At 38.6% G+C, this 26845-nt stretch overlaps 1 protein-coding gene across 1 annotated transcript in view; it reads left to right on the top strand.

Moving 5' to 3' along the window:
* Nucleotides 1–24614, top strand: part of lpcat1 (lysophosphatidylcholine acyltransferase 1) — a 94195-nt gene extending 69581 nt beyond the window's left edge. Inside the window, exons 11-14 of the mRNA XM_078420129.1 lie at nt 7398–7551; nt 9919–10017; nt 14640–14778; nt 20512–24614. Of these exons, the coding sequence (XP_078276255.1) occupies nt 7398–7551; nt 9919–10017; nt 14640–14778; nt 20512–20705 (586 nt within the window). The 3' untranslated portion in view covers nt 20706–24614. The remainder of the gene's footprint in view (nt 1–7397; nt 7552–9918; nt 10018–14639; nt 14779–20511) is intronic.
* The last annotated feature ends 2231 nt before the right edge of the window (nt 24615–26845 follow it).

Raw genomic sequence — 26845 nt, 5'->3', positions numbered from 1 at the left:
CCTTTCAGAATGGCAGGCAGTGATTAGTGGGGTACCGCAAGGCTCGGTGCTGGGACCGCAGCTATTTACAATATACATTAATGACTTGGATGAATGGATTAAAAGTACCATTAGCAAATTTGCAGATGATACAAAGCTGGGTGGTAGTGTAAACTGTGAGGAAGATGCTATGAGGTTGCAGGGTGACTTGGACAGGTTGTGTGAGTGGGCGGATGCATGGCAGATGCAGTTTAATGTGGATAAGTGTGAGGTTATCCACTTTGGTGGTAAGAATAGGAAGGCAGATTATTATCTGAATGGTGTCAAGTTAGGAAAAGGGGACGTACAACGAGATCTGGGTGTCCTAGTGCATCAGTCACTGAAAGGAAGCATGCAGGTACAGCAGGCAGTGAAGAAAGCCAATGGAATGTTGGCCTTCATAACAAGAGGAGTTGAGTATAGGAGCAAAGAGGTCCTTCTGCAGTTGTACGGGGCCCTAGTGACACCACACCTGGAGTACTGTGTGCAGTTTTGGTCTCCAAATTTGAGGAAGGATATTCTTACTATTGAGGCCGTGCAACGTCGGTCTACTAGGTTAATTCCCGGAATGGCGGGATTGTCATATGTTGAAAGACTGGAGCGACTAGGCTTGTATACACTGGAATTTAGAAGGATGAGAGGGGATCTTATTGAAACATATAAGATTATTAAGGGGTTGGACACGTTAGAGGCAGGAAACACGTTCCCAATGTTGGAGTCCAGGGGCCACAGTTTAAGAACAAGGGGTAGGCCGTTTAGAACAGAGATGAGGAAAAACTTTTTCAGTCAGAGAGTTGTGAATCTGTGGAATTCTCTGCCTCAGAAGGCAGTGGAGGCCAATTCTCTGAATGCATTCAAGAGAGAGCTAGATAGAGCTATTAAGGATAGCGGAGTCAGGGGGTATGGGGAGAAGGCAGGAACGGGGTACTGATTGAGAATGATCAGCCATGGTCACATTGAATGGTGGTGCTGGCTCGAAGGGCCGAATGGCCTACTCCTGCACCTATTGTCTAAATTATGTATCACATCTCTAGAAGGAGCATAGGCATTGTATTTAAAAAGTGCCATTCATGATTTTTGAAGAAGTTAATGACATTAGTTTCCCTGCAGAATATGACAGATATGTGATAATTTTTTATTATTTGCTCAATGGCTTCTGAATAACTAAATGCTTGGAAATGATCCTTTAAGTTTGGTATAAGGTTGAAAATTAAGAATACATTTGCTCTTCAGCAATTTTATTAGTTTTCTAGGATTCCGATTATATTGACAAGACCACTATTTATTGCTATATCTAATTCCCCTCAATGTGGTGTTGGGTAGGGAATTTCAAAATACAGATCCAGCAACAATGGCTACATATTTCCAGGTCAATATAACTTGGAGGTGCTGGTGTTCCCCCTGTACCTGCTGCCCTTATCATCTCTGGTAATAGAGATCACAGTCAAGTTTAGCTGGTGATGTTTGGCTCTGTAATTGCGGTGCATTAGACAATAGACAATAAACAATAGGTGCAGGAGTAGGCCATTCAGCCCTTCGAGCCAGCACCGCCATTCAATGCGATCATGGCTGATCACTCTCAATCAGTACCCCGTTCCTGCCTTCTCCCCATACCCCCTCACTCCGCTATCCTTAAGAGCTCTATCCAGCTCTCTCTTGAAAGCATCCAACGAACTGGCCTCCACTGCCTTCTGAGGCAGAGAATTCCACACCTTCACCACCCTCTGACTGAAAAAGTTCTTCCTCATCTCCGTTCTAAATGGCCTACCCCTTATTCTCAAACTGTGGCCCCTTGTTCTGGACTCCCCCAACATTGGGAACATGTTATCTGCCTCTAATGTGTCCAATCCCCTAATTATCTTATATGTTTCAATAAGATCCCCCCTCATCCTTCTAAATTCCAGTGTATACAAGCCCAATCGCTCCAGCCTTTCAACATACGACAGTCCCGCCATTCCGGGAATTAACCTAGTGAACCTACGCTGCACGCCCTCCATAGCAAGAACATCCTTCCTCAAATTTGGAGACCAAAACTGCACACAGTACTCCAGGTGCGGTCTCACCAGGGCCCGGTACAACTGTAGAAGGACCTCTTTGCTCCTATACTCAACTCCTCTTGTTACGAAGGCTAACATTCCATTGGCTTTCTTCACTGCCTGCTGAACCTGCATGCTTCCTTTCATTGACTGATGCACTAGGACACCCAGATCTCGTTGAACTCCCCCTCCTCCTAACTTGACACCATTCAGATAATAATCTGCCTTTCTATTCTTACTTCCAAAGTGAATAACCTCACACTTATCTACATTAAACTGCATCTGCCATGTATCCGCCCACTCACACAACCTGTCCAAGTCACCCTGCAGCCTTATTGCATCTTCCTCACAATTCACACTACCCCCCAACTTAGTATCATCTGCAAATTTGCTAATGGTACTTTTAATCCCTTCGTCTAAGTCATTAATGTATATCTTAAATAGCTGGGGTCCCAGCACCGAACCTTGCGGTACCCCACTGGTCACTGCCTGCCATTCCGAAAGGGACCCATTTATCCCCACTCTTTGCTTTCTGTCTGTCAACCAATTTTTTATCCATGTCAGTACCCTACCCCCAATACCATGTGCCCTAATTTTGCCCACTAATCTCCTATGTGGGACCTTGTCGAAGGCTTTCTGAAAGTCGAGGTACACCACATCCACTGACTCTCCCTTGTCAATTTTCCTAGTTACATCCTCAAAAAATTCCAGTAGATTTGTCAAGCATGATTTCCCCTTCGTAAATCCATGCTGACTCGGAATGATCCCGTTACTGCTATCCAAATGCTCAGCAATTTCGTCTTTTATAATTGACTCCAGCATCTTCCCCACCACTGATGTCAGACTAACTGGTCTATAATTACCCGTTTTCTCTCTCCCTCCTTTCTTAAAAAGTGGGATAACATTTGCTATCCTCCAATCCACAGGAACTGATCCTGAATCTATAGAACATTGAAAAATGATCTCCAATGCTTCCACTATTTCTAGAGCCACCTCCTTAAGTACTCTGGGATGCAGACCATCAGGCCCTGGGGATTTATCAGCCTTCAGTCCCATCAGTCTACCCAAAACCATTTCCTGCCTAATGTGGATTTCCTTCAGTTCCTCCATCACCCTAGGTTCTCCGGCCCCTAGAACATTTGGGAGATTGTGTGTATCTTCCTCAGTGAAGACAGATCCAAAGTAACGGTTTAACTCGTCTGCCATTTCTTTGTTCCCCATAATAAATTCCCCTGCTTCTGTCTTCAAGGGACCCACATTTGCCTTGACTATTTTTTTCCTCTTCACGTACCTAAAAAAACTTTTGCTATCCTCCTTTATATTATTGGCTAGTTTACCCTCGTACCTCATCTTTTCTCCCCTGCACTGATGTTGGTGGAGGACATGTTTAGGATAACATAACATAACATAACATAACAACACTTTATTGTCATTCGGCACAACACCGAACGAAATTTCAGCAGTCACAAGACACAGCAAAAAAGAAAAAAACACAGGACACCCGACCCCAACACAAACATCCATCACAGTGACTCCAAACACCCCCTCACTGTGATGGAGGCAACAAAACTTCCCCTCTCTTCCCCCCGCACCCACGGACAGGCAGCTCGACCCCTACCGAGGCAACCGACACGCACAGCCCCCGCAAGAGGATGGAAGGCCCCGCCTCCGAGCCGCCCCGGGCACCGAAACGTCCCGCGGCCGCACCGGGCGATGTTAAGTCCAGCGGCCGAGCCGCACCGGGCACCGAAACGTCCCGCGGCCGAGCTGCACCGGGCACCGAAATGTCCCGCGGCCGAGCCGCACCAGGCGATGTTAAGTCCAGCGGCCGAGTCGCACCGGGCACTGAAACGTCCCGCGGCCGAGCCGCGCTGGCGATGTTAAGTCCAGCGGCCAAGCCGCGCCGGGCACTGAAACGTCCCGCGGCCGCACCGGGCGATGTTAAGTCCAGCGGCCGATCCGCACCGGGCACCGAAACGTCCCGCAGCCGAGCCGCGCCGGCGATGTTAAGTCCCGCAGCCGAGCCGCGCCGGGCGATGGAAGGCCCCGCGGGCGAGCTGCGCCCCGGGGAAGAGACCTAATAAAAGAAAGGTTTCCCCCCGCCCCATCCCACACCCCACACCCCCACCACACATACACAGCCAAAAACAGAAACAAAAACCATCCCAACACCGACACAAACAAAAAAAAAAGAAAAAAGACAACAGATTGCCAGAGAGCCGCAGCCGTTAGGCGCAGCCAACTCCCCTAGATGATAGGTGGTGCGAATTAAGTTTCTTCCTTTAGTCCAGATTGTCAAGCTGTTTGAGAGATGTTTAGAGCTATACTCATCCAGACAAATGGAGCGTATTCTGTCTCTGACCTGTGGCTTGTAGATAGTGAGAAGGTTTGCATGTCAGCAGGTTGGTCACTATCCAGCTGCTGAACTAATGTTGCATTCGCACTATATTTGTGGCTAATCCGGTTTAAATTCGAACTAAGCTCTCTTACAAAGATGTTGATGCGGCGGTATTTGAGTATGAAGTGTAGATGATTGGACTCTCTCTTGTTTGGAGATGGTTATTACCTGGCATTTATGGGATGTAAATGCTATTTGTTGTGTATTGTGTGTTGCTCCTGCTGCATGCATGCATGAATTGCTTCATTCTCTGAGTAGCAGCAAATGTAACCAAATATTGCACAATCCTCAGCAAACATCTGTACTTCTGACCAGTTCTGACCCTATGATGGAAGAAAGATTGTTGACAAAGTAGCTCAAGATGGTTGAGTCTAGGACCAGCCGTTTGAACTCTTTCATCGGTGCCCTGGGCGAGGATGGTCGATTTCCTATTACATCAATCATCTTTATACAATAAATGACTACAACGATTAGTATATTTTCCTTGATTCATTGACTTCATTTTAACCAGAAACACAATGCTATATTTAAATACTGCACAGATGTCAAGAATAGTCACTCGTACCTCGCGTCTGGAATTCAGCTTTTTCGTCCATTTAACCAAGGCTTGGAGTCTGGAGCAAAGAGATCCTGGCAAAACCTGACCTGAATGTTGGTGAGCAGGTTATTTATTGGAGAGCAAGAGCTGGTTGATCACACTGGTCGACTATTTTGCTTTGCAAGTTGTCTGAGTGGTAATTTATCAGATGAGGTTCAACCTTTTTTCATAAACAGAGCATAACTGGACAGATTTCCACATTAGGGAAATGGCAATGTTTTAACAGTACCAGATCAGCTGATGCAATGGTTCTGGATTGCAGGTTTTCTCTACTACAACAGCTTGTGGTGTGCAGTTCCGTTGGCTACAGCACCGAGTGTTCTAGGCTGTTGCTCAATATCACATGCAGTGAATTGAATTGGTCAGCTTCTGTAATGCTGAGGATCTCAACATGAAGCAGTGATATATCCTTCCCTCAGATTTTCTGATTGAACGTGGTTGTGAGTGTTCCAGATTTATCTTTTCTGATTGACTGCTGGGCCCAGCAGTTGTTGAAGGTGGAGATGTTTTTAGTGTTCTCCAAGTAGCTGTTTTAATCGTTCACCATCTACCGTGATGAGATTTAGTAGGATCTGCTTTGGGATTGCCTTATTTTGTCTGTTGCAGGTAGTTTAGTTTAGAGATGCAGCACGGAAACACGTCCCACGGCCCATGGAGTCCATGCCGACACTAACACTACCCTACAAACATTGAGGGACAATTTACAATTTTACCAAGCCAATTAACCTACAAACCTGTATGCTTTTGGAATGTGGGAGGAAACCGGAGATACCGGGGAAAACCCACACAGGTCACGGGAGAATGTACAAACTCCATACAGACAGCACCCGTAGTCAGGATCAAACCTGGGTCTCTGGCGCTGCAAGGTTGTGTTTACTGTTTGGTAAGCATGTCTTTCTAATTTTGCAGCTTCACTAGGTTGGCATGTGGTTTAACAGTTAGAGAGATTGTAAACATCCAGACTGATTTGGGTAGTCTACATAGTTTGGGTGCAAGTGAGAGAATTGTTCTGTTATAGTCTATTGTTAAATCCTTCAAAAATATAGAATGTGTGTACATATTTCCATTTTTCTTAATGTCAACCTAACATTTCTGTCTTCCAATTTTCATTTGACAAACTGAATATAAAAAATACTAATGTTTAACCTACCAGTCAATTTGGCATTTCCTCCACGCCCTTTCTATGTCTATCAAGTCTCCCCCTCAACTTCTGACATTCAGGAGAAAATAATCCAAGTTTGACCAATCTTTCCTTCTATGTAATATCCCCTAATCCAGGCAGATTCTGGTAAACATCTTCGGCACCCTCTCCAAAGCCACCACATCCTTCCTGTAATGGGACGACGAGAACTGCATACAATTTTAATTTTACGCTTTAGAAAGAGATAGTATTTTGAGGAACCAAAAATAACAAACCTCTCTTTTGAGCACTCTGCATTCTATCTGCAAGCTAATGGTTCAATTATTCATCTTGAATCCTAGCTCTCCCAATATCTGAGAATCCTGTGTAATTATAACATTGCATCAGAGAATTCAACTATAAGTGATTGGAATAATCATAGCATCATCTGGAATGTATTCCTTCAAGGTTGCCCAGATCTTTATTTGCAAATTAATCACTTTTCCTTCTTGTCGATGGATCTAATTCCTGGAATTCTGCATGTGCTAGAATTGTGAGAGTATCTTGACCAGCATTTCAAGAAGTTCAATCACCATCACCTTGAGGACAATTATAGATGGGCAGTAAACACTGGCCTTGTCGATGAGACCCACACCCAAAAATAGAATAACACTCCTAATTTTCTGTTTTATGAAAATTGCTGTATGAACTGCTAAGTGAATTTGAGCACATCTTAACCTAAAAGCTAAGAGCTCTGGTGTCTGAAATATTTTCTTTATCTTTAATTTCCAAAGGAACAATATCAGTTCTGCCGAACAGACTGAATAAAATAAGCAGAGCTGATCCCTTCCATCATTTACTTCAAACTGCCCTGTTAGTCAGATGAACTCCCAATTATGAAATATCATTCGCAGACATGCCAAATCATTTCTTTCATCTCATAGATATGCACTCGAGGTGCACAATACCTATCCTTAAATAGCTTTCTTCGAAAGTCCTGTATTAATTGCATAAAAACAAGTGGTTCATTGCTTCAAATAAGTACAAATGCTTGGGGGGAGGGGTGGGATAGACTCTGATTAGTGGAAAGTCTCATGCAGAGAATGCACTTTCACAAGGAAATTTTACTTACTACAGCAAATGATAAATTAACTTTTTACTGTATTTGTCTTTTTAATTTTGGAATTAATGCTGGTTGATTGTCTCTGTGTTCATTTCCTTTTCTAGTTTAAAGCCTAAACAGGTTGAAAAAGAACTGGATGAACTTGCAGAAAGTGCCAAAACAGAGAGAGGAAAACGGATAACTCTGGAGATATTCGCTGATTATTTGAAGCTGCCAATCACTGATGCATTAACAGATATCTTTGCACTTTTTGATGAGGTGAATTATACTGTCGGTAAACATGTCACTGAATATGTGGACCTTGTTAAATTTATAAACTGGTATTGCTTGGGAAAGGCTAAAAAAAGTCCCAAAAAATTAGAATTAATTTATCGAAGTGACATCTTCTATCTATCCAATGGGAGATGTAAGCCAAAGGTTGTACATTATGGCATATTATGCTGTGTGTTCATTAACGCCTGATTATCTAAATTTTTGTTTGAAAATGGTCCTTTTGCAAAATACCAGTTATGGGACCCATTGGTAGCACTTAAAAGCAAGAGCAGGAAGATACGGCAGTAATAAAATTCATAGAAAAAGCAATTGGCCTTAAAAGTGCTTATTTGTTTTTTCTCTCTAAATTGTGCTTTCACACGCATCATATAAACAACCATATGATTGGTGTGACTGGGTGTATATCTAATAATGGAATGGGGATGACCACATTTATAGGCCAATTGGAAGAAGTATTTGGTAGATGAGAGTAGTGTGGTTAAAATGTACATGAAACCAGAATTTAATTCACAATGTTTTTTCAGCACTCTGTACATGAATTGCAGAAAATGTCACCTTTTAAATTGCCAGAGGTTGCCCACAAGCAAATCTAAGATGATTTATCCAGTGGTCACATCTGTAATTATTTCCATTATGTATTGCTCATTTGAGCATTGCCTACTGAAATTTGAACTTTTTTCTACTTTAGATACAATGCAGGTTTCAGGCACTTGTTTAGCCGAGTGAATTTTTCAGCCATTGATTTGCAAAAGATGCTGGGCAAAATACTACATAATAGTTGGCCTCAGCTTAAGTAGTGGGACAGTCTTTTGCCAGCCTTTCAAAATGGGACTACTACTGTTCAGCCTTGAAATTGAAGTAAGTCTTAAACTTTGACTTGCCTGGTGTGAAACATAACACTCTAGGACTTAATGCCAAACTTGGAGGGCAGATGTTGGGAAATGGTGAAGCCCTGTTGGCAATTGAGAAAATTAAGAGGAGATTCATAATTTCTAACCATTTTTTGGTCAAGTAAATATGGGAAAACACTTTCTGGTGACAGGATGGTATGTGGCCAGAGAATACAGATTTAGAGGACAGCATAAAAGAGCCTGAATGAATATATTAAAAACAGCTGATTGTCATAATTGTTCATGAAATTATTAATATGCAAGAATGCAATTGTAATTTAAAGTTTAATAGCAATACTTCCTCGTGCAACTTCCAATTTGTATTGATAATTGTACAAATACTGTTTTTTAAATTCTATCCTTTTTTTCAAATTTCAATAGAAAAGAAACTTAGGCGCACATTTCTGTCCGTATTGATTGACAACAAAGCATAACATAAAGTCAACTGTACATATTTTCCACAGAACAATGTACTGTTAACTATTGTATGAATTACTGAATTTATACTGAATAAATTGTAATCAATATTGTCCGAATGATAACCTATACAGAGTGAATTAGCAGATTGAGAGTTGGATCTTTATTGCCTCAGAACATAAAAAAATAAAATGCATTTGTACTTTTAAACTCTTCCATTAATATAATCACAGATATATCCTGTACCCTTCAACATCAAAGATTTGCTGCAAGGGTTTTGCCAACCATCTGAAAGTTTGGTTGAAGGCTTAATATAGTATATGCATGAAGATGTTTTTCTTCCCCCAAGCCTAGACTCTTAAATTCCATAATGGTAAAGCAACAATGGTCCCTAGGAGTAAGCTATGCCATGTTGTGTAGAGAAAGTCCCTCATGCTTTCTGCTCATTTGAAAGCTAAACTCGTGTTTTTGCTAACAGATTTTTGCAATTTGTTTGTATATATACCTTACACTGTGTTCTTTGGAGACATGGCATAACTTCCCCAATGAACTCCGTTCGTGCAATATCATTATGGATTTGATCGATGATCATAGTGATAACATGGTGGTTGTATATTTCACCAGTGGAAGTTGTTTTTACATTCTAGCAGTGATCAGTAAATATGGAGATTAACTGCAACTGCTTAAAAATACTGGCCACTAAAATGACTGACTAATTTTTGTTTAAAGTTATGGATATTAAATATGTGGAATATATGTCACAGACTTACTAACAATAAAAGTTTTCAATGAAAATTGGCATTTGCATTGTTTCAGGGTGTGCCTGAGATGTCTCATACTCTTTCTAAACTGAACTTCTATGGCATAGAGCAGCCTTTGCATTTCTTCAGTCTTCATGTTTCATTCTTTCTTCATATAAAATAATACTTCTACATTGATTTTAAAAAAAATAAACAACATTAAAATGAAGTGTATTTGTAGTTTTCTCACAGATATCACCAGATTTGTTTTGGTTTGCAAATTACTTATTGGTTATTTCTTTCAGGTTAAAGATGGAACAATTGATTTTAGAGAGTATGTGATTGCTTTATCAGTAATATCAAGACCTTCTAACACTCTTGAAACTATTAAGCTATCAATTAAGGTAAGTATTTGTTATGTGCGGAACATTCAAAAATCATGTACAAATTGTTGAAATGGAAATGGAACCATCCAGATTCAATTCAGAATTAAGTATGTCTGCTGCAATATTTACTGAGCTGGCCAAAGATAAGGCTGCTACTTTCCCCATTTTGGGGGGCCTTTGGATCTAGCAATATAATAGGATTGATTATAATTTAGTCCTGATAGGATTAATTTCTTGAAAATTAGCAGAAAGCTCCTTTTATCCTGAAAACATGACTTGTTATCAATATTTGTATTGCAATCTGTGGTACTAAATATGCAGTAATGAACTTAGGGACAGGTAATTTATAATAGTTTGAGATCAGCATTCAATACAATATTGTTTGCATGGATAATAATTAAAACAATATAAAACAAAAACAATATTTTGAACCCTGGACTCCAACCAACGTGAACAAGATATTGAAAGACCATGCAATATTAAATGAAGTTCTGAGGGCAAGGTTCCAGAATCTGAATGTGATTGATCAATATTCTTATTGTAACTCTATTTATATAGCACCACTAATCTAGTAGTTGATCCTAATGTTTCAATCGGGGGGCTCTATCCAAAAAGTCACAAGATGTTGTGGCAGTTGACCAAAGATTTGGTCAGGTTTACATTCTAAGTGATGTCTTAAATAAATAGAAAGATTTATTTTGTGTGGTGAGTGAATTAGGATCTTGGCATCTGAAAGTAAAGCATTTGCATTCTGGTGCATAAGCACTAATAGGGTTTAAGGAAATTATCACAATAGGGAGGATGAAGCCATTGAGGGATTTGAAAACAAAACATAACCTTGCAAACTCTATTTTGTCATGCACAATTGACCTGTCTGCAGTTGCAACAGTTGAAGAGCCATCATATTGGTCTTGCGTATTTCTATCTTTACTCAATCTTCAGTGCCATTCAAAGTCAAAGATATCTGATATTTTGTTTGTTAATTGTGTTAACTGCTTTTAGTATGCACAATAACATGTTACAAATATTGTGCGTTTGTTTCCTGTACGTACCTTCCCCATTTAGACTGCATCAGTCATTCCTCACCATCAGACATTGAGGATGGGAAATTAAATGCCATATTTTTTCCACCAATAGCCTTCGCCCATGAATGTTTTTTTTCAATGTTTTTTCCATACAGAAGACCCCTGGTCATGTTCTATATATTCACTGTAAGCGTTACAATAGTTTGTAATTCTAATTTGGATTGTTCAATTTCCATTGAGAATACAAAATAACAAGCTATTTATCTGATTATTTTCTAAGGCTCATTGATGGAAGGCTTCTGTAAAAATACTAGTTTGATCTAAGTGCACATGGGAAATCCAATTAAATTACTTCTCTACAGATGTTGTTTTATCGTTTACATAGTTTAAATCAATCATAATCTGTTAACAGAAAATACATTTTTTATTAAGCAGTCATTATATTTTGTGTTTGTATCCCATGGTTATTTACTCCCTTGAACTGATTTGTTTTGTTTGCATTTTTTAATGTTTGATTTTGTATGAATTTTCTTGAAGATATGGTTATCCACAGCAAATAGTATGGTGGCATGAAACACAGCCATTTTATTGTCTGTGTTGTTAAACTTCCTTAAATCCATTTGATTTTTCCCTTGATGAATATGTTGCTCCCCAATTATGGGAAAAGTCATTTAACGGATATTGAAACGACTGACTCAAAAATGTGAGTCGGCTTATTTTTTTGCCAGATTTGCCAGTGACTTCATTTGATGTCAAAAGTCTTAGATTTTTTTCTTGCATTACGGGATGTAAGGTTTGTCAACAAAACGGTTAACTATAGTTTCAATTTGTTGCTCCTTTTATTTCTCCAATTCTACAACTTAAAATACAAGTGCTGCCCTTTTTTGACAGATATACAATTACAAAATCCCTTCCATCACAAGGAAGGTGTCATTAACAAAGAAATTATAAAAATGACTTGCTAAGAATGACACAGATATGAAACTTGAGGCATAATTATGGTTGATGAACTATTTCAACAGCCATAAAATAAATACAGAAGAAGGAGGTTGTTCAGTTATTTTAATTTATTTAACCTAGTCAACCATCACAGAATTGGTATATTTCTGAAATTATATTTGGAGTTTCATCTTGACAAATAATTTTGATAAATTCTTAAGAACTAAATTTGGTTATTACTGACTTCAATTGGCAATTTTATTCATTTCCAGATTTTTATTGCAGTATTAATTTGTGTATGATATGATAAGTTCATGTCTTAGTTCTCTTCTTTCAAGATTAGGAGCAGCAACAACTCGTATTTATCAAGCACTTTCACTGTCAGAGAACTTTGTAGGTGTATAACGCAGCAAGCGTTGATGTAGCCAAGGTTTTCAGAGGAAAGTCATAGGTTAAGGATTAAACACCTGTGCCCATCAAAGGTAGAGCAGAAAAAGTGGAGAATTGAATCCGATAAATACAAAGTTCTTGGTGAGAGGCTGCTGTGGCCTAATGATTGCATTAAAAAAACATTGAATCAAGTAAGTTATAGATAGGAAGGGGAGAGGATGTGCAATGGTTTGAACTGCAGGATGCAAGTTAAAGATTGGAGCCTTTCAGGGACAAGGCAAGGATGCGGTGACATGATGAATAATTAGATGCAGTTACAATCTGAGTAATGAAGTCTTGAATGAGTTTAGGTTTCCGAAGGGTGGAAGATGTGTGTGGCTGTTTTCCTGTAATCTCATTCCCCTGACATTAGAAATAAGTATTATGTCATAATGGTTTATGATTCTAAATATAATTTCTGTGAATGAAGCTGCAGCAGCCGGTGTTCTGGGCAGTTCACAGCATGGCTTGAACACCACTCCCTCTGTTTTCCATTGTTTTGCCTAAAGTGCATCTCAGAACTACGCTGTTCAGCTCATCTCTATGGTAGTGATATTCACAAACATTCCCAAATTGTGGTCTTTCCTGCCCCCCTCTCTGCAGTTTACAACATGTTTTCTTCTTATTTTACTTCAGATTTTAATCCATATCCTTGCAGATTAAGGTTTATAATGTTCAACCATTTACTTTGTAAATGTGATGGTTTCCTCCTTACAACGTCCACCCCCCAAAGCCATGCTTTCAGGCAGCAGGTTCCTGATACCTATCAGTGTATGCCTTGTATCTTCGCTCAACTTTTTTAACTTATTACCTTCAACCCTCTAGTGATTGATTGACTGCGGAAATAGCTGAGAGAAATGGATTCCTCGTGTCACTTTCAGGATTCTTTTCAAATGTATACACTTTAGTTGTCTATACTCTCTACCAACAACCTCAATTTAAAAATATTATATGAGGTAGTCAGCCTTGACCTTCCCTGAACACACACATGTCCACTTATTAAAAACAGAAAATGCTTAAAAGGCTTGGCAGCTGGGACAGCACTACCAGTAGAAAAATAGTTAATGTTTCAGACCAAAGACCCTTCATCAGAACACAATTGTAGGGTTTTTTATTTGCTTGTTAACAGTCCATGCTCCATCAGTGCACTTCTTAATGATAATTTATGCTGTGCTTTGGAATTTTCTCGCAAATTTCCCACATTAATTTAGGATCACAAACATGTAATTATTTGGTCAATTCCTTTTCTTAGATCTGTATTAACAAATTACCCATGCAGCATTCCAGCCCATAGAATCATGTCTATAGTGAGTAAGGGACTGGATGAGATGTCAGTCTCTTTTTCAACTGCCCAGGATACGTTTTATCCAGGCCAATAGGTCCAATTATTTTGAACTGATTTCACTATTGGACTGGATCTTGCAGTCTGTAACAAAATGGTAGCACTTGCCCTCAAAGAAAATTGCTTATAAAGATCTCTCAATCTTTAATGTGGACAGTCCATTTTATCGATGGATTGTCCAGTATGAAGATCCAGGCAATGAGCAGCTGTATTATCTGTAACAAACAGCCAATACTTAAGAAAACTAAGAGAATCTTCAATTTTAGCTAATGATTATTTTATTCAGGGGAGCATTCCACTGAAGTGTTCATTAAAATGGTGCTGGGATTTGGGCTCAGTGCTTCTCAAGTGGTGATTGTGGCCCGGTACACCACTAAATTTTGTTTAAACTTCACACAATGAAACATGATGTTTTTACGCTCTCTTGCTTTGAGAATAATTTGCAAAAGTATCAGAAGTTCTCATAAATTCACTGATTAGTCTGGAGAAGGCCTCAAACAATGCACCTCTAGAATTGTCAGCAATCACTGACAGCAACCTGTAGATTTGTGTTTAACTCTGCTTGCACTTACTCCAGTAGTAACAACAAATGGAAAATTCTGAGTTGTCATCACCAAACAGTTGAATTTTCCAGCATCCTATTTTGATAAAGTGATCTATCTTATACGGTTGGTAACATACATATGAGGTCTATTTCTGGTGTCAAGATGCAAGAATAAGCTAACTCGTGCCAGATTTTTAGCAGTAGCAATATCCAGAGTTTATTTTCTACACCTTTACCTTGGAGTAATTGTTGAATTACATAAATGTGTTGAGCATTTCCACAGCAAGTCAAGTGAAATCTTGTATATCAATTTAAATTTTAGTGCAGAAAGTTAAAATGGAAATACGTTCTATTTTGACAGATGTATGCGTCAGCTGAACAAACAATAGATGACAATGATCTGGCGTGCATTCTGAAAACTGCCTTGGGAGTTAATAAACTTGATGTATCAAACTTATTTGAAGCCATTGATATTACTCGAAGAGGAAAGATTAGTTATAGTAAGTGTAATATTCATTTATATTGGACAAACTTTTATTCATCCATTCATTTTTATCGTGTTCCTAATGCTTTTGTCATTTCCAAGTTTCCCTTGCTGATTTAAACTTTAACTTTACCTTATTGTAGATCCTTTATCCAATTCCATGTTGTCAAACTTAAGTATTTCTGTTGTGTCCAATTTTTAACAAATAGAATCAAATGTTCCATTTGTATTTTGCATAATTTGCATCTGAATATGGGAAAATGTATAAAATGTACACATTCAGTTTCACAATCTCTGTCCATTTGAAGATATGTATTTTCTCATCGGTCAATCGTTAAAAGTCTAATTATAAAAATTATTTCCAGCTACAATAAAAAAATGATTTTGTAAGTCTAATCTGTTACTCCTTCCATGGAGTAAACTTGTGCAAATGTTTATGCTCCACCTGTGCCATTTACTATCTTTCTCCTGGCTCTTAATGGCAGTTTCCTATAACCTTAGAGCTTCTAAATTGCATTTGTTCTTTATCTTGATTAACCTCAGGAAATAGATTCAACATATTACTTATTTAATTCCTCATTTAATTTCTTGGTGAATGTAGTCGATAATTTTGAACTTCTCAAGTGTAAACTCGATGGTGAATAGCTTTTTATAGAGGGCATGGCTATCACTGAACTTCCTGAGAGATCTTTACCCCACATACTTTGAGGGAACTCCATTGTTGGACTTGGTCTTTTATTGTTGCAAATATGCTCATGGATTGATCATCTAAAGTCCCTTTGAGTAGAAAATGATAAAGGCTCATAATCCTGAGTGAAGACGCCTCATTATTTGATATCTACTCCGGAAATGTTCTCCACTGGACTCTTCAGCACCTTCTCAGCATTTATTTTTAATATTTCCTTCTAGAACCTAAATACTTCATGTGATCTCTCCTCATCTTGACAACATCTTTGCCCATTTTACCGATCTTTTCTCAGTACCCTGGAATATTTAGTTCCCATCCAGCCATAGCTTGGCTTTGACTACTAAATTAAGCTTGTATATCTCAGTAATGCACCTTTCTTGTGAATGATTTCACACATTCAAAAATAATTTATTATTTCTTTTAGTTTAGAGATACAGCATGGAAACAGATCCTTCAGCCCACTGAGTCTGCGCTGACCAGTGATCCCCTGTACACTAGTTCTAATCCTACACACTAGTGACAATTTACAGATGCTAATTAACCTACACATCTGGGAGGAAAATAGAGCACCTGGAGAGAACCCACATAGTTTCAAGGAGAACATACAAACTCTGTACAGACAGCACCCGTAGTCACGATCGAACTCGGGTCTCTGGCATTGTAAGGCTGCACCACTGTGTCGCCCAATTTTAATTTTTCCTAGTGTAGTTTTAATTGCTAATACCTATCTTGGTTGTTAAATTTTTCCATTTGATACAATCTATTTGATTTTATCCAAATCATTACTATGCTTTTACATCATCATACACTTAACAAAACAAATACTTTCAAAGATATTTCCTATAAAAACTCCTCTTAAGAAGCAATGATACTATCTATCACAAGGTAACATAACTTGGATATCAATTTGCAGTTGGTGGTGTTCCTACGTGCCTACTGTTCCACTTATCCTTGTTGAGAGGCTTTTGGTTTGGGAGGTACTTTCTAAGAAGGTTTATCTAATTGCTGCAGAGCAACTGGTAAATGGCTGCAACTCTAACCATGTTCTGCCTGTGGTGATGGGAGTGAACATCTTGAATGATTACAGTGATGCCAATCATTGAATTGTGCTAACTTTGATTTTGCATTACCCTCATCCGGGAAAAAGAATGGTTTGTGTCTTCTAATGGAAAAATGTTGTTGAGGCCAGAGGTGAACCACTTGCTGCAGAATACCTGCCATCTAATCTGTTTCTACTCTCCAGTATTAATGTGCCTGTTAAAGTCATAGTCAGTGATAGCTCCCAAGGATACTGTTGGTGGGGCAATTTGATGACAGTAATCTGATTGTATGCCAAGAGGAAGTGGATGGGCTCCCATATTGATAATGGTCATTGACTGAGATTCCATTATATACATATAACACGCCACATATCAAACCAGGTCTACATGATTTCTGTCTTCATTATCTGGGAACATAGAACAGAACTTTCCCACTGATTTTGTTAAAAAGTAATGTTACTGATAAAGCATTGAAGATGGTTGAAATGAGGACACTACCCTGAGAAATTCTTGGGCTCATTTATTAAAATTGATTAATCTCCAGTTACCTTTTTTGGCCAGATGTAACTACTGCCAATGGAGAGTTTCCTCATTTTTCCTTTAAATTTAAAATTTTCTTTCTGGAATTTGTGCATTTTTGGATGAAAGTGGAAATAGTTTGGAACTGGGTGTCCCTGAAGTAATTAGAAGCGGACTGGTGCTGTGAATCATCAGAACTGTATAGAATGCAATCTGTAACCTTGCAATCTGATGCATGCTTTTCTCTCAGTATCAGCAAACAATGAGGAACACCTCAGTGAGATGTATAAAAAAGCATGTCAGAGGCAACCACGGGGACACTTATAAATGAAGTGGTATCCTGAAGCAGTAACATGAGGACCAGAATAAACAGTGGGAACAGCATTCTATAAACATCTGTGCAAGCTCATGCAGAAGTAATCTAACGAGGGAAATTGAGGCATTGGTCAAGAATAAGAAGGACACATGAGACAGGTATAGGCAGCTGGGATCAAGTGTATCTGGAAGAATTTTGGAAACTAAGGAACAAACTAAAAAAAAGAAATCAGAGGGGCAAAAAGGAAATAGTGCTTGCAGAAGGCGTTAAGGACAATCCTAAGATTTTATAAATACATAAAGGGAAACGGGTAACTATAGAAATAATGGGCCCCCTCAGGAATCAAAGCAGTCAACTCTATGTGGAGCCACAGAAGATGGACAAGGTCCTCTATGAATGTTTCTTGTTTGTTTTTACCAAGGAGAAAGACAGGAGGAAGGAGGAACTTGGGGCAGTCAATGGAAGTGTCTTGAGAGCAATCAGTATTACGGTCAAAGAGATGCTGAAGGTTAGAGTATTGTGTTCAGTTCTGGGCACCGTGTTATAGGAAGGATATTGTCAAGCTGGAAAGAGGACAGAAGATTTACGAGGATGTTGCCAGGACTCGAGGGTCTGAGCTTTCGGGGGAGGTTGAATAGGCTGGAGGATGAGGGGTGATCTTAGAGGTGTATATAATCATGAGAGGAATATATTAGGTAGATGCACAGTCTCTTGCCCAGAATAGGGGAATCGAGGACCAGAGGACATAGGTTTAAGGTGAAGGGGAAAAGATTTAATAGGAATCTGAGGGGTAACTTTTTCAAACAAAAGGTGGTGGGTGTATGGAACAAGCTGCCAGGGGAGGTAGTTGAGGCAGGAACTATTGCAACGTTTAAGAAACAGTTAGATACATGGATGAAACAAGTTTGGAGGGATATGGACCAAACGTAGGCAGTTGGGACTAGTGTAGCTGAGACATGTTGGCTGGAGTGGGCAAGTTGGGCTGAAGAGCCTGTTTCCACGCTGTATGATTCTATAACAATGGTGGCCTCTCTGACTTGCCTCATCCAGTTAATGATGGACAATTAACCAACTGATCTGAGTGGATTTCTCCATCAACATTAAAGTCCTAATATGTGAGTGCAAAAGACTCAAAGCATTTCTAACTGTCAATTCAAAGGACTGAATGAAGGATTCTCCTTAAGGATCTCTGTAATCAAAGAAGCCTCTCATCTGCCACTTAAGTTTATTCTGAATGGTTCATTCTTGGATTCTCTAATAGCTGTGTATGATGTTAGCCTGGGATACTGTTAGAAATGTTAGAATCTAGAACTAGTTGAGCTTATTTTATCCAACACCGCTCCATTGCTGGCAGTCATCGTTTACTGCTGATGCAATGGATGATTAAAGTGGGGAGGTTATATTTCAGTCATATAAGATGTGATTAGACCCATATTTGGAATATTATGTATAGTATTGGCCTCCTTACTTAAGGGTTTTATTACATTGAAAGCAGTTCACAGGTTTACTCTACCAACACTCAGGCAGGTTGTCCTATTCTTATCCAAGCCATCTTAAGAGAAAAGGTTAGGCTTGTATTTGTTGGTGTAGAAATGTGTGAGGGGACTTTGTTGAAGATCCTGAAGGAGTCTTAACAGGTTGGATATTTCCTCCAGTGGGAATATCTAAAATTAGAATGGACTGTTTTAAAAACAACAGGTCATTAATTTAAAGCAACAAAATGATCCCTCTGAATCTGAAGTCTTGGGAGTTTTTACCAAAAAGGTTTGGAGGGGGTTTTTTAAGCCTCTTAAACTCCACCATTTTGTCTACTTCCACCATTGGTGCATTCTACCATACTCCATTCCAAGCACCCACCACTCCGGAAATCAAAACTTGCCCCATATACCTCCTTTAAATGTGGTCTCTTTTACCTTGAAACTATGCCCTCTAATCCTTGAAATTTCCACCCTGGAGAAAAAGGTTCTGACTGTCTACCCTATCTATGCTTCTCATAAATATCAGGTCTCCCCTCAACGTCATGATATTCCTACGAAAACAATCCAAGTTTGTTCAACCTCTCATAGTGAATACCTTCTAATCTGGGCAGTATTTTGATAAACCTCTTCTGTACCCCCCTCGCAAACCTCCACATCCTTGAGGATGGCTATTGACCATTGTTCAACTTTCTTTCCTCTAAACCCTTCCCTCCTTATTGATAATTTGGGATTGGCACAGATCCTGTCATAAGCTCAGCTTTCAAACCTGATTATTTCCTGTGACGTACGATGCAAGGAGAGTGATGAGTAGACACTAGGTGAAGTGATTAGGCCCACTATCTATGGTACAGGATTTGAATGGAATGTTGGCAAGTATAAGTACAAAACATAAAATATTTATTTTTCTATAACTATTTTGCTCTTTTGCCAGTTTTTAATCACTAACACAAAAAATAATGATTTAATTCTCAGTGCTGGTGAGGTACCATTTGCCACTATAGTGGATATCACTCCAGATCTGAATAAATTGGCCAGGGCTGGACTAAGGCTTAGATTCCACACCAGAAAAGGTGCAGGCCACAAGCAGTGGCTTATCTGGGGTGACGGATGCTAAGGCTCTGCTCTGGAACATCCTGATGGAATTATATTACTGTCTGAGCTTTGGAATTAATTACTCATAAATGATAAAACAAAGTAAAAACAAATTGCTTACCTGGCTTTTTAATCAACATCAACAATCCCATGGAATTGTGAAAGGTTGTATGTGCACTCAGCTACTTGATTAATGAGTCCATTGGTGGACAAAGGGGGTCAAATGCAGGGGATCAAGGGGGTTAAATGCAGAACCACCAGCTAAAGGAAAGTGCAATTCATTCCTTTAACCCACAATCCTTGATTGTCTAACCATAAATATAAAAATTATGATATCAAAACCCCTTGGTTGTCTGAATGACATCTTTCTGGAAGAGTTATTAGAAGCTGGAAGTGGCTGCCCCAATTGGTTATTGACTTTTCCAGAATCCACATGTGTAATCTATCCACTCCAAGGTGTGTGCTATTTCATGCCAGAAATTAAGATCTGTTTCAACAACAAAAAATATCTGTGGCTGCTGTATTTTCTACCACGGTGGAGTTTAGAAGGAGGGAGAGTTGAACACAAGTGGAGAATTACATACTCATTTTCATGTGTTCATTTTTCTAACTTCAGTGGACTTCTACAAGTTTTCACGTTGGAATCCTGATTTTGCTGAAGATTATCTTTATCCAGACCAGAAGATGGATTTCATAGACAGCATAGAAAATCAATTTGCTCCGACTGTTAATGGGTTTTGCACAGACTTCTCGCCCGAGGACCAAGAAGGGGAGAAAGAAGAAAGTACCTTGGATAAAAAGCTTAACTAACTCCATAGCGATGAACCTTCTCCTGGTGAGAAGTTAGACCTATTGGGAATCCATTCATTACTTCTATTAACTTGACTAAATGTCTTTTCCTAAATGAGCCTACTGCCATTTTTTCTGTATTTACCATCTCTCCAATGTGATATTTGTTGAACTTGGAGACGGTGAGTTTGAAAGAAAATTTAACATCAGAACCATGATTGTGAAGATGCTTATTATTTGTACCTGTACTTGAAGGAAACCAAGCACTTATTCAGTTCAATTGTCATGTCTATGGTATGTGTTATGGTGACTATGCATGTTTAAAACTTGTAGCTACAGTTTTTATCCATTTATTGTCTTCTTATTTTGTCTATGCTTAATTTTATTAGAGTCTATGAAAAAAACGTTTGCAGAGGAAGGGATATTGGTGTTTTTCTGCGATTATTACAATATAACAGATCTTTGGTGTGATGCATTCCATTCTGTAATGAACTAGTTTGGGGTATTGTTAAATACTTAAAAATATTAAGCATCATCACTGTTTCCCTGTTCTTGCTGTCATGACCAGAGGGAAACAATTCTAATGTGAATGCAGTAAAAAGAACACAACTGTAAGGAAATCAATTGATATTCAGATTAACATTTGAATAATGTGCTAGATATAAACATGGAACCAGCAGGTATTCCTTCACATAGGAATTCTATTGAAAGGTTTGTTACTATGTTTAATGTAACAATATGATGGAATATACGAGGGATATTGTTCCATATAATTCATTTGATTGACTATTTTGAACAGGGAATCACGTGGATTTTGTTGATCTGGTAACAAAGCATGTTATGTTGTCTGATGTGTGTAAATAACAGAAAAGAACAAGAAAATTAGTGTTACAATGGACCAATAAGGACATGGCCAGAAAATATAAACTAGATGTCAATATTTTGAATGTGAACTAAACAGTTATGCATTGTATGGGACAGTAGCTAAGGAGTGGGCAAATTTATTTGTCTGGTTCCGAAACACGTAGAAATAATCACCTTATGAAAACCATGGATTTACATGCTAACAAGAGGCATAGTACATTTGCATTCCAACCTGCCTTTATGGCTTCTTAACTACTTAATATTAAGTCTACTCTTTTTTATAAATTTATATCTTGGGAATAAATGGGAAACAATTAGAAATTACACATTGGATATGGTTTATAAGAAATGTATGATTTTGAAGCTACAGATATAAAATTGAAGTTTTTAAAAAAATGTGAAATAAACTGACTATTTAAAGAAGAAGAATATGATGACCTGCTGAAAATATATAATCTGATCAGGGCTGCTTCATTCTGTAGGCAAGAGGCTGCTGGAATTTACCAAAAACAGAACATTGGAAAGACTCAGTGGATCAATCAACATCTGTGGAAACAAGACAACGAGTGCAGGTCACGATTGGTCCTGGTGCAGGATCTCAGTTCAAATGTCATCTTGCACCTTTTGCCTTGCCTCTACAGATGCTGATTGACCCGCTCTATTCTTCCAGCATGCTGTTTTTGTTCTGATTCTGCTACAAATAAAAGCACTGCAGTATTTCCCTGCTTTTGCGATGTCTACAAATATTAATAATGTCAATTTTTGAGAAATTGTTCTCCAACGATGATTCAAGCTACAAATTACAATCACTGAGGTTAGTAGCTGGTGATGCCACATGAAAAGCAATTTAGATTATTTAGAATAAATTCTACTTGCAAGATATTTCATTGGTTATTGGCATGTCCTGAGGATTGAATCTCCTAGGAGTCTTAACAAAAATGTGGAGCAAATGATTTGCCTCTGACATGAAATCATTTGGGAAAGCAGCTTGCTGATGTAGCTGAATACAGTAGTCAGATCAGCATTGCTCCCATGCACCCTCTTTGAACTGTGGTGGTAGAACCTTGTCACAAGCAGTTAGTTCTACATTTATTTCAATTATTATAAATTCGTCAACATGATGAAAACCAGTTCTTCAGAAGATGCGAGGGAAAGAAGGATAAGGAGTTCTTTCTTGCAGGATAGAAGCTGAACTTCCCATTTTAAGTGTTCGGCACGTTTTTTTCTCATGTTTGTCAAGTATTGTTTGGTGCCAAGTATTCTGGTTGTTGCAATGAAAAATGAAATTTGGTTCAATTTGGTTTCTGGTCAAAGTTCCAGAAAACTGCACTTTGCTCCATGTAGGATACATTTTAATCATCTGCTCCCATTACTTTCAGTACAGAATAAATTCCTGCAAACTCTGCCACCTTTTTTTCTGCACTCTCCATGCTACATGATTTCAAGGGGATCTTAACATGGTTTGAAATATTATTGCTGTTTTAGGATGAGCTTATCTTTTTCCTTTTCCTCAAAATATTATCAATGTAATTTATATCCCACCTTGGTGAATAATGGCATATGATTACAAAAAATGCTTTAAGTTGATAAATGGGTGTTCTGTTGCTCGAGTTGATACATTTAAGTCTTAAGTTCCCATAATTCAATATTAAAGAAAAGTAGACTGATGCTGAGTAAGACCAGTTAATGGGGAAAAAATGGTGGAGCACGTTGAGAGACTATTGATTTGTATTCTTGGGTAAATTTACAAAGGAACAGTAGTCTCGCTGTTTTTATAGTCAATACTATATAGCACATCTTGTGAATTGATGTTGGATGGTATGAAACATTTATTGATGAGCATCCTGCAGTATTAAATCAAGGTTTGTCAGAATCAGGAGAGTAGTTAAACTTACAGGAGTGGGGTAGGAGATGCAAGGGGTTGTATTGTGATAAAATTCATGTAGAATCCTACTGAAAATGTACATTGGCACTGCCATATATAATCAACGTGATTTCAGAATTATTTAATAATTTTTAGTGTTATATATACAGATGAATCCTTTGGTGAAGCAAATTAATGTTTTTAAACCTTGGTACTATATGCATTTAATGTTGAGCTGAGTGTCCTTTCACAATTAAGTTTGACATTTTGGAAAAAATACAATCCAGCTCTATATGTACTGAGCCTCAATGAGGCTACAATGGGAAGAGTTTTGATTGTCAACATGTGGACAATTCCAGATGAACTATGAATTTACAGTTTATTGTGCTTTGAAAGGTAATGTACTTTTTCTGAGGATTTTTCAATTTATTTTGTATGTATATCCAACTGAATCTCCAGTTGTCCTTTTATAAACTTCAGTGAAGGTTGATGGTCACATGATTTTAAACCTGAGAACTGTACAGTTTCACTGCGATGAGAATGAATGTTAGTAATCTCGCGATGCAAGTGACGTTCAGAAAAAATCCTGTGAAGATTAGACATTACTTATTGGCATGAAGAAATTTCTGTACGATTTACAGTCTATCACAATTAAAATTATCTATCACAATTAAAATTATGATCATAGGTTTTGGGAGTTAATTTATTGCTTTGAAATAACTTTTCTACCATTGTGAATCATGTAAACATCTCTGGTTGCTGCATTTTAATTGTGGATCAGGTAATCGCATAATCTGAAATAACACAATATGAGAAGTAATACTTTTAATCATGTGGCTCCATTATCACTCATTGTTTATATTGACTTTTGCAATCTTTAATGAATATTTTCTTTGAGAGAATTACCTCAGTAGGCACGCTGTCATGTGTTCTTGGTTGTCTTTGAAAGGATCCATGAAATTGTGCAGAAGGCTGCTTATTTTTTTAACTACCTGTTTACTGCTGTATTTTGTATTCACCTTGAACATATTTGACATTACTTTGTTAATGCTTCATAATGGGTTATATATGGAAATATGTTGCCAGAACTGACATTTTTTTCCTAAGTTTAACCTGTACATAAAAGATTACTGCTCAAACTTGCATTGGATTTTGTGTTTCACAGTGAAATTATTTGGTTTGTCTGTGAGTCAAGAATAAATGGATCAAATAGTGTCCTGTGGTTGTTTCTGCTGTTGAGTTAATGAGCACAGTAAAATATCCAATTGGATGTTTTGAATGTTGACTGACATGTGCTCCCACCTCATTTTGCCATTTTATGTTCCACTCTGAAAGCATGTAAAACAAATGAAATATTCCCATGACATTTGTCCTGAGGCTTACTGGCTTTCTGCCCAAATCCTCAAACCTTTGTGAGTTGGCTTTTTTTCTTGCCTAAGATGAAGTGATTAATTTTCCATACTCTCAATACACGAGCAAAATTGAAACTGTTCAAATTTTCCTTTTTGATCGTGTAGAAATGCGAATGATCAGTCAATGCAAGGATCAATCAATATCCTTGATTGATTGATTGCAAGATACTGGTTGGAAGCAGGCCCTTTGGCCCACAGAGTCCATGCTGACTATTGATCATCTGTTCACATACGTTGGAAATAGTTCTATGTTGCCCCACTTTTGCATCCACACCCCACATACTAGGGGCAATTTACAGAGACTGATTAATCTACAAACCATCACATCTTTGGGATGTAGGGGGAGATTAGAAGAAACCCACTGTGGTCCCAGGGAGAATGTGCAGACTCCACAGACTACCCAAGGCTCTGGATAAAATCAGTCTTTGGCACTGGTGCAGCAATTCCCATCAGCTGCCCAAATGTGCTGCTCTTCCATCCTTGATATAAAAGACCAAATCTACAGACTAGTCGTAGATCTCCATTCAGGTATAAAGGAGAATGTTTAATACATTAATAACTGAATTATGTTTGAAGATTTGGATTTCATAGTTTCATGAAGGCTGCCCAAGAAAACCCCTATCACAATACATTAATTGAAAATCAATAAGTTTTAATTTTAAAATGATTTCTTTTACACATGGATGTTGGAGAACAAACTCAATGGGTTTTAAATAAGGCATATTTTCAATTTATTGAAGTTGAAGAAAAAAATGGGAATTGCTACGTCACATACAATGACACCCAAATATATGGCTTAAGTATATAAACTTGCAGACTATTTCCATCAACCCACAGCAGCTGAAGACCACCTGTATCACAGAAATAACGTTTATAGCACTGAAGAAAGCCATTCAATTCACTGTTCTAGCCCAATGTAAGAGAAATACGGTTGCTTGCACACCCTTGTTCCAAACATAGAAAATAGGTGCTGGAGGAGGCCATTCGGCCCTTTGATTCAGCACCTCCATTCATTGTGATCATGGCTGATCATCCACAATCAATAACCCGTGCCTGCCTTCTCCCCATATCCCTTGAGTCCACTAGCCCCTAGAGCTCTATCTAACTCTCTCTTAAATCCATCCAGTGATTTGGCCTCCACTGCCCTCTGGCAGAGAATTCCACAAATTCACAACTCTGGGTGAAAAGGTTCCTTCTCACCTTAGTTTTAAATGGCCTCCGCTTTATTCTAAGACTGGCCTCTGGTTCTGGACTCACCCAACATTGGGAACATTTTTCCTCCCAACAGCCCTGCAAACTATCCAGTTGTTTACCTATTTTAAACATCACAAATGAATCTGCCTCTTACAAACCCTGGAGGCACATTCCAGAGACTAATCACTGAGTAATGAAGCATTACAAACTTCATTTTGGGGGGCAAGGGTTAATTTGGGAGATTAACTTGGCGATGGACACAAAATGCTGGGGTAACAGCAGTTCAGGCAGCATCTCTAGAGAAAAGGATTAGGTGACATTTTGGGTTGAGACCCTTCTTCAAGTCCTTTTCTCCAGAGATGCCTAACCCGCAGAGTTACTCCAGCACTTTGTTTATATTCGGTGTAAACCAGCATCTGCAGTTCCTTCCTAAACATGTAGAATGGATCTACAGTGCCCTCCATAATGTTTGGTAAAAAGACCCATCGTTTTTTATTTGCCTCTGTGCTCCACAATTTAAGATTTGTAATAGAAAAAAATCACGTGGTTAAAATGCACATTGTCAGATTTTAATGAAGGCCATGTTTATACATTTTGGTCTCCACGTGTAGAAATTACAGCAGTCTTTATACATAGTTCCCCCCCCCCCCCCCCCCCCATTTCATAGAAAATAGGTGCAGGAGTAGGCCATTCAGCCCTTCGAGCCTGCACCGCCATTCAATATGATCACGGCTGATCATCCAGCTCAGTAACCTGTACCTGCCTTTTCTCCATACCCCCTGATCCCTTTAGCCATAAGGGCCACATCTAACTCCCTCTTAAATATA

The sequence above is a fragment of the Rhinoraja longicauda genome, chromosome 2 (genome assembly GCF_053455715.1).
Source record: "Rhinoraja longicauda isolate Sanriku21f chromosome 2, sRhiLon1.1, whole genome shotgun sequence".
In the NCBI taxonomy this organism is placed as follows: Eukaryota; Metazoa; Chordata; class Chondrichthyes; order Rajiformes; family Arhynchobatidae; genus Rhinoraja; species Rhinoraja longicauda.
Note: the sequence above shows the minus strand (reverse complement) of the source record. Positions and strands in the feature narration are given on the sequence as shown.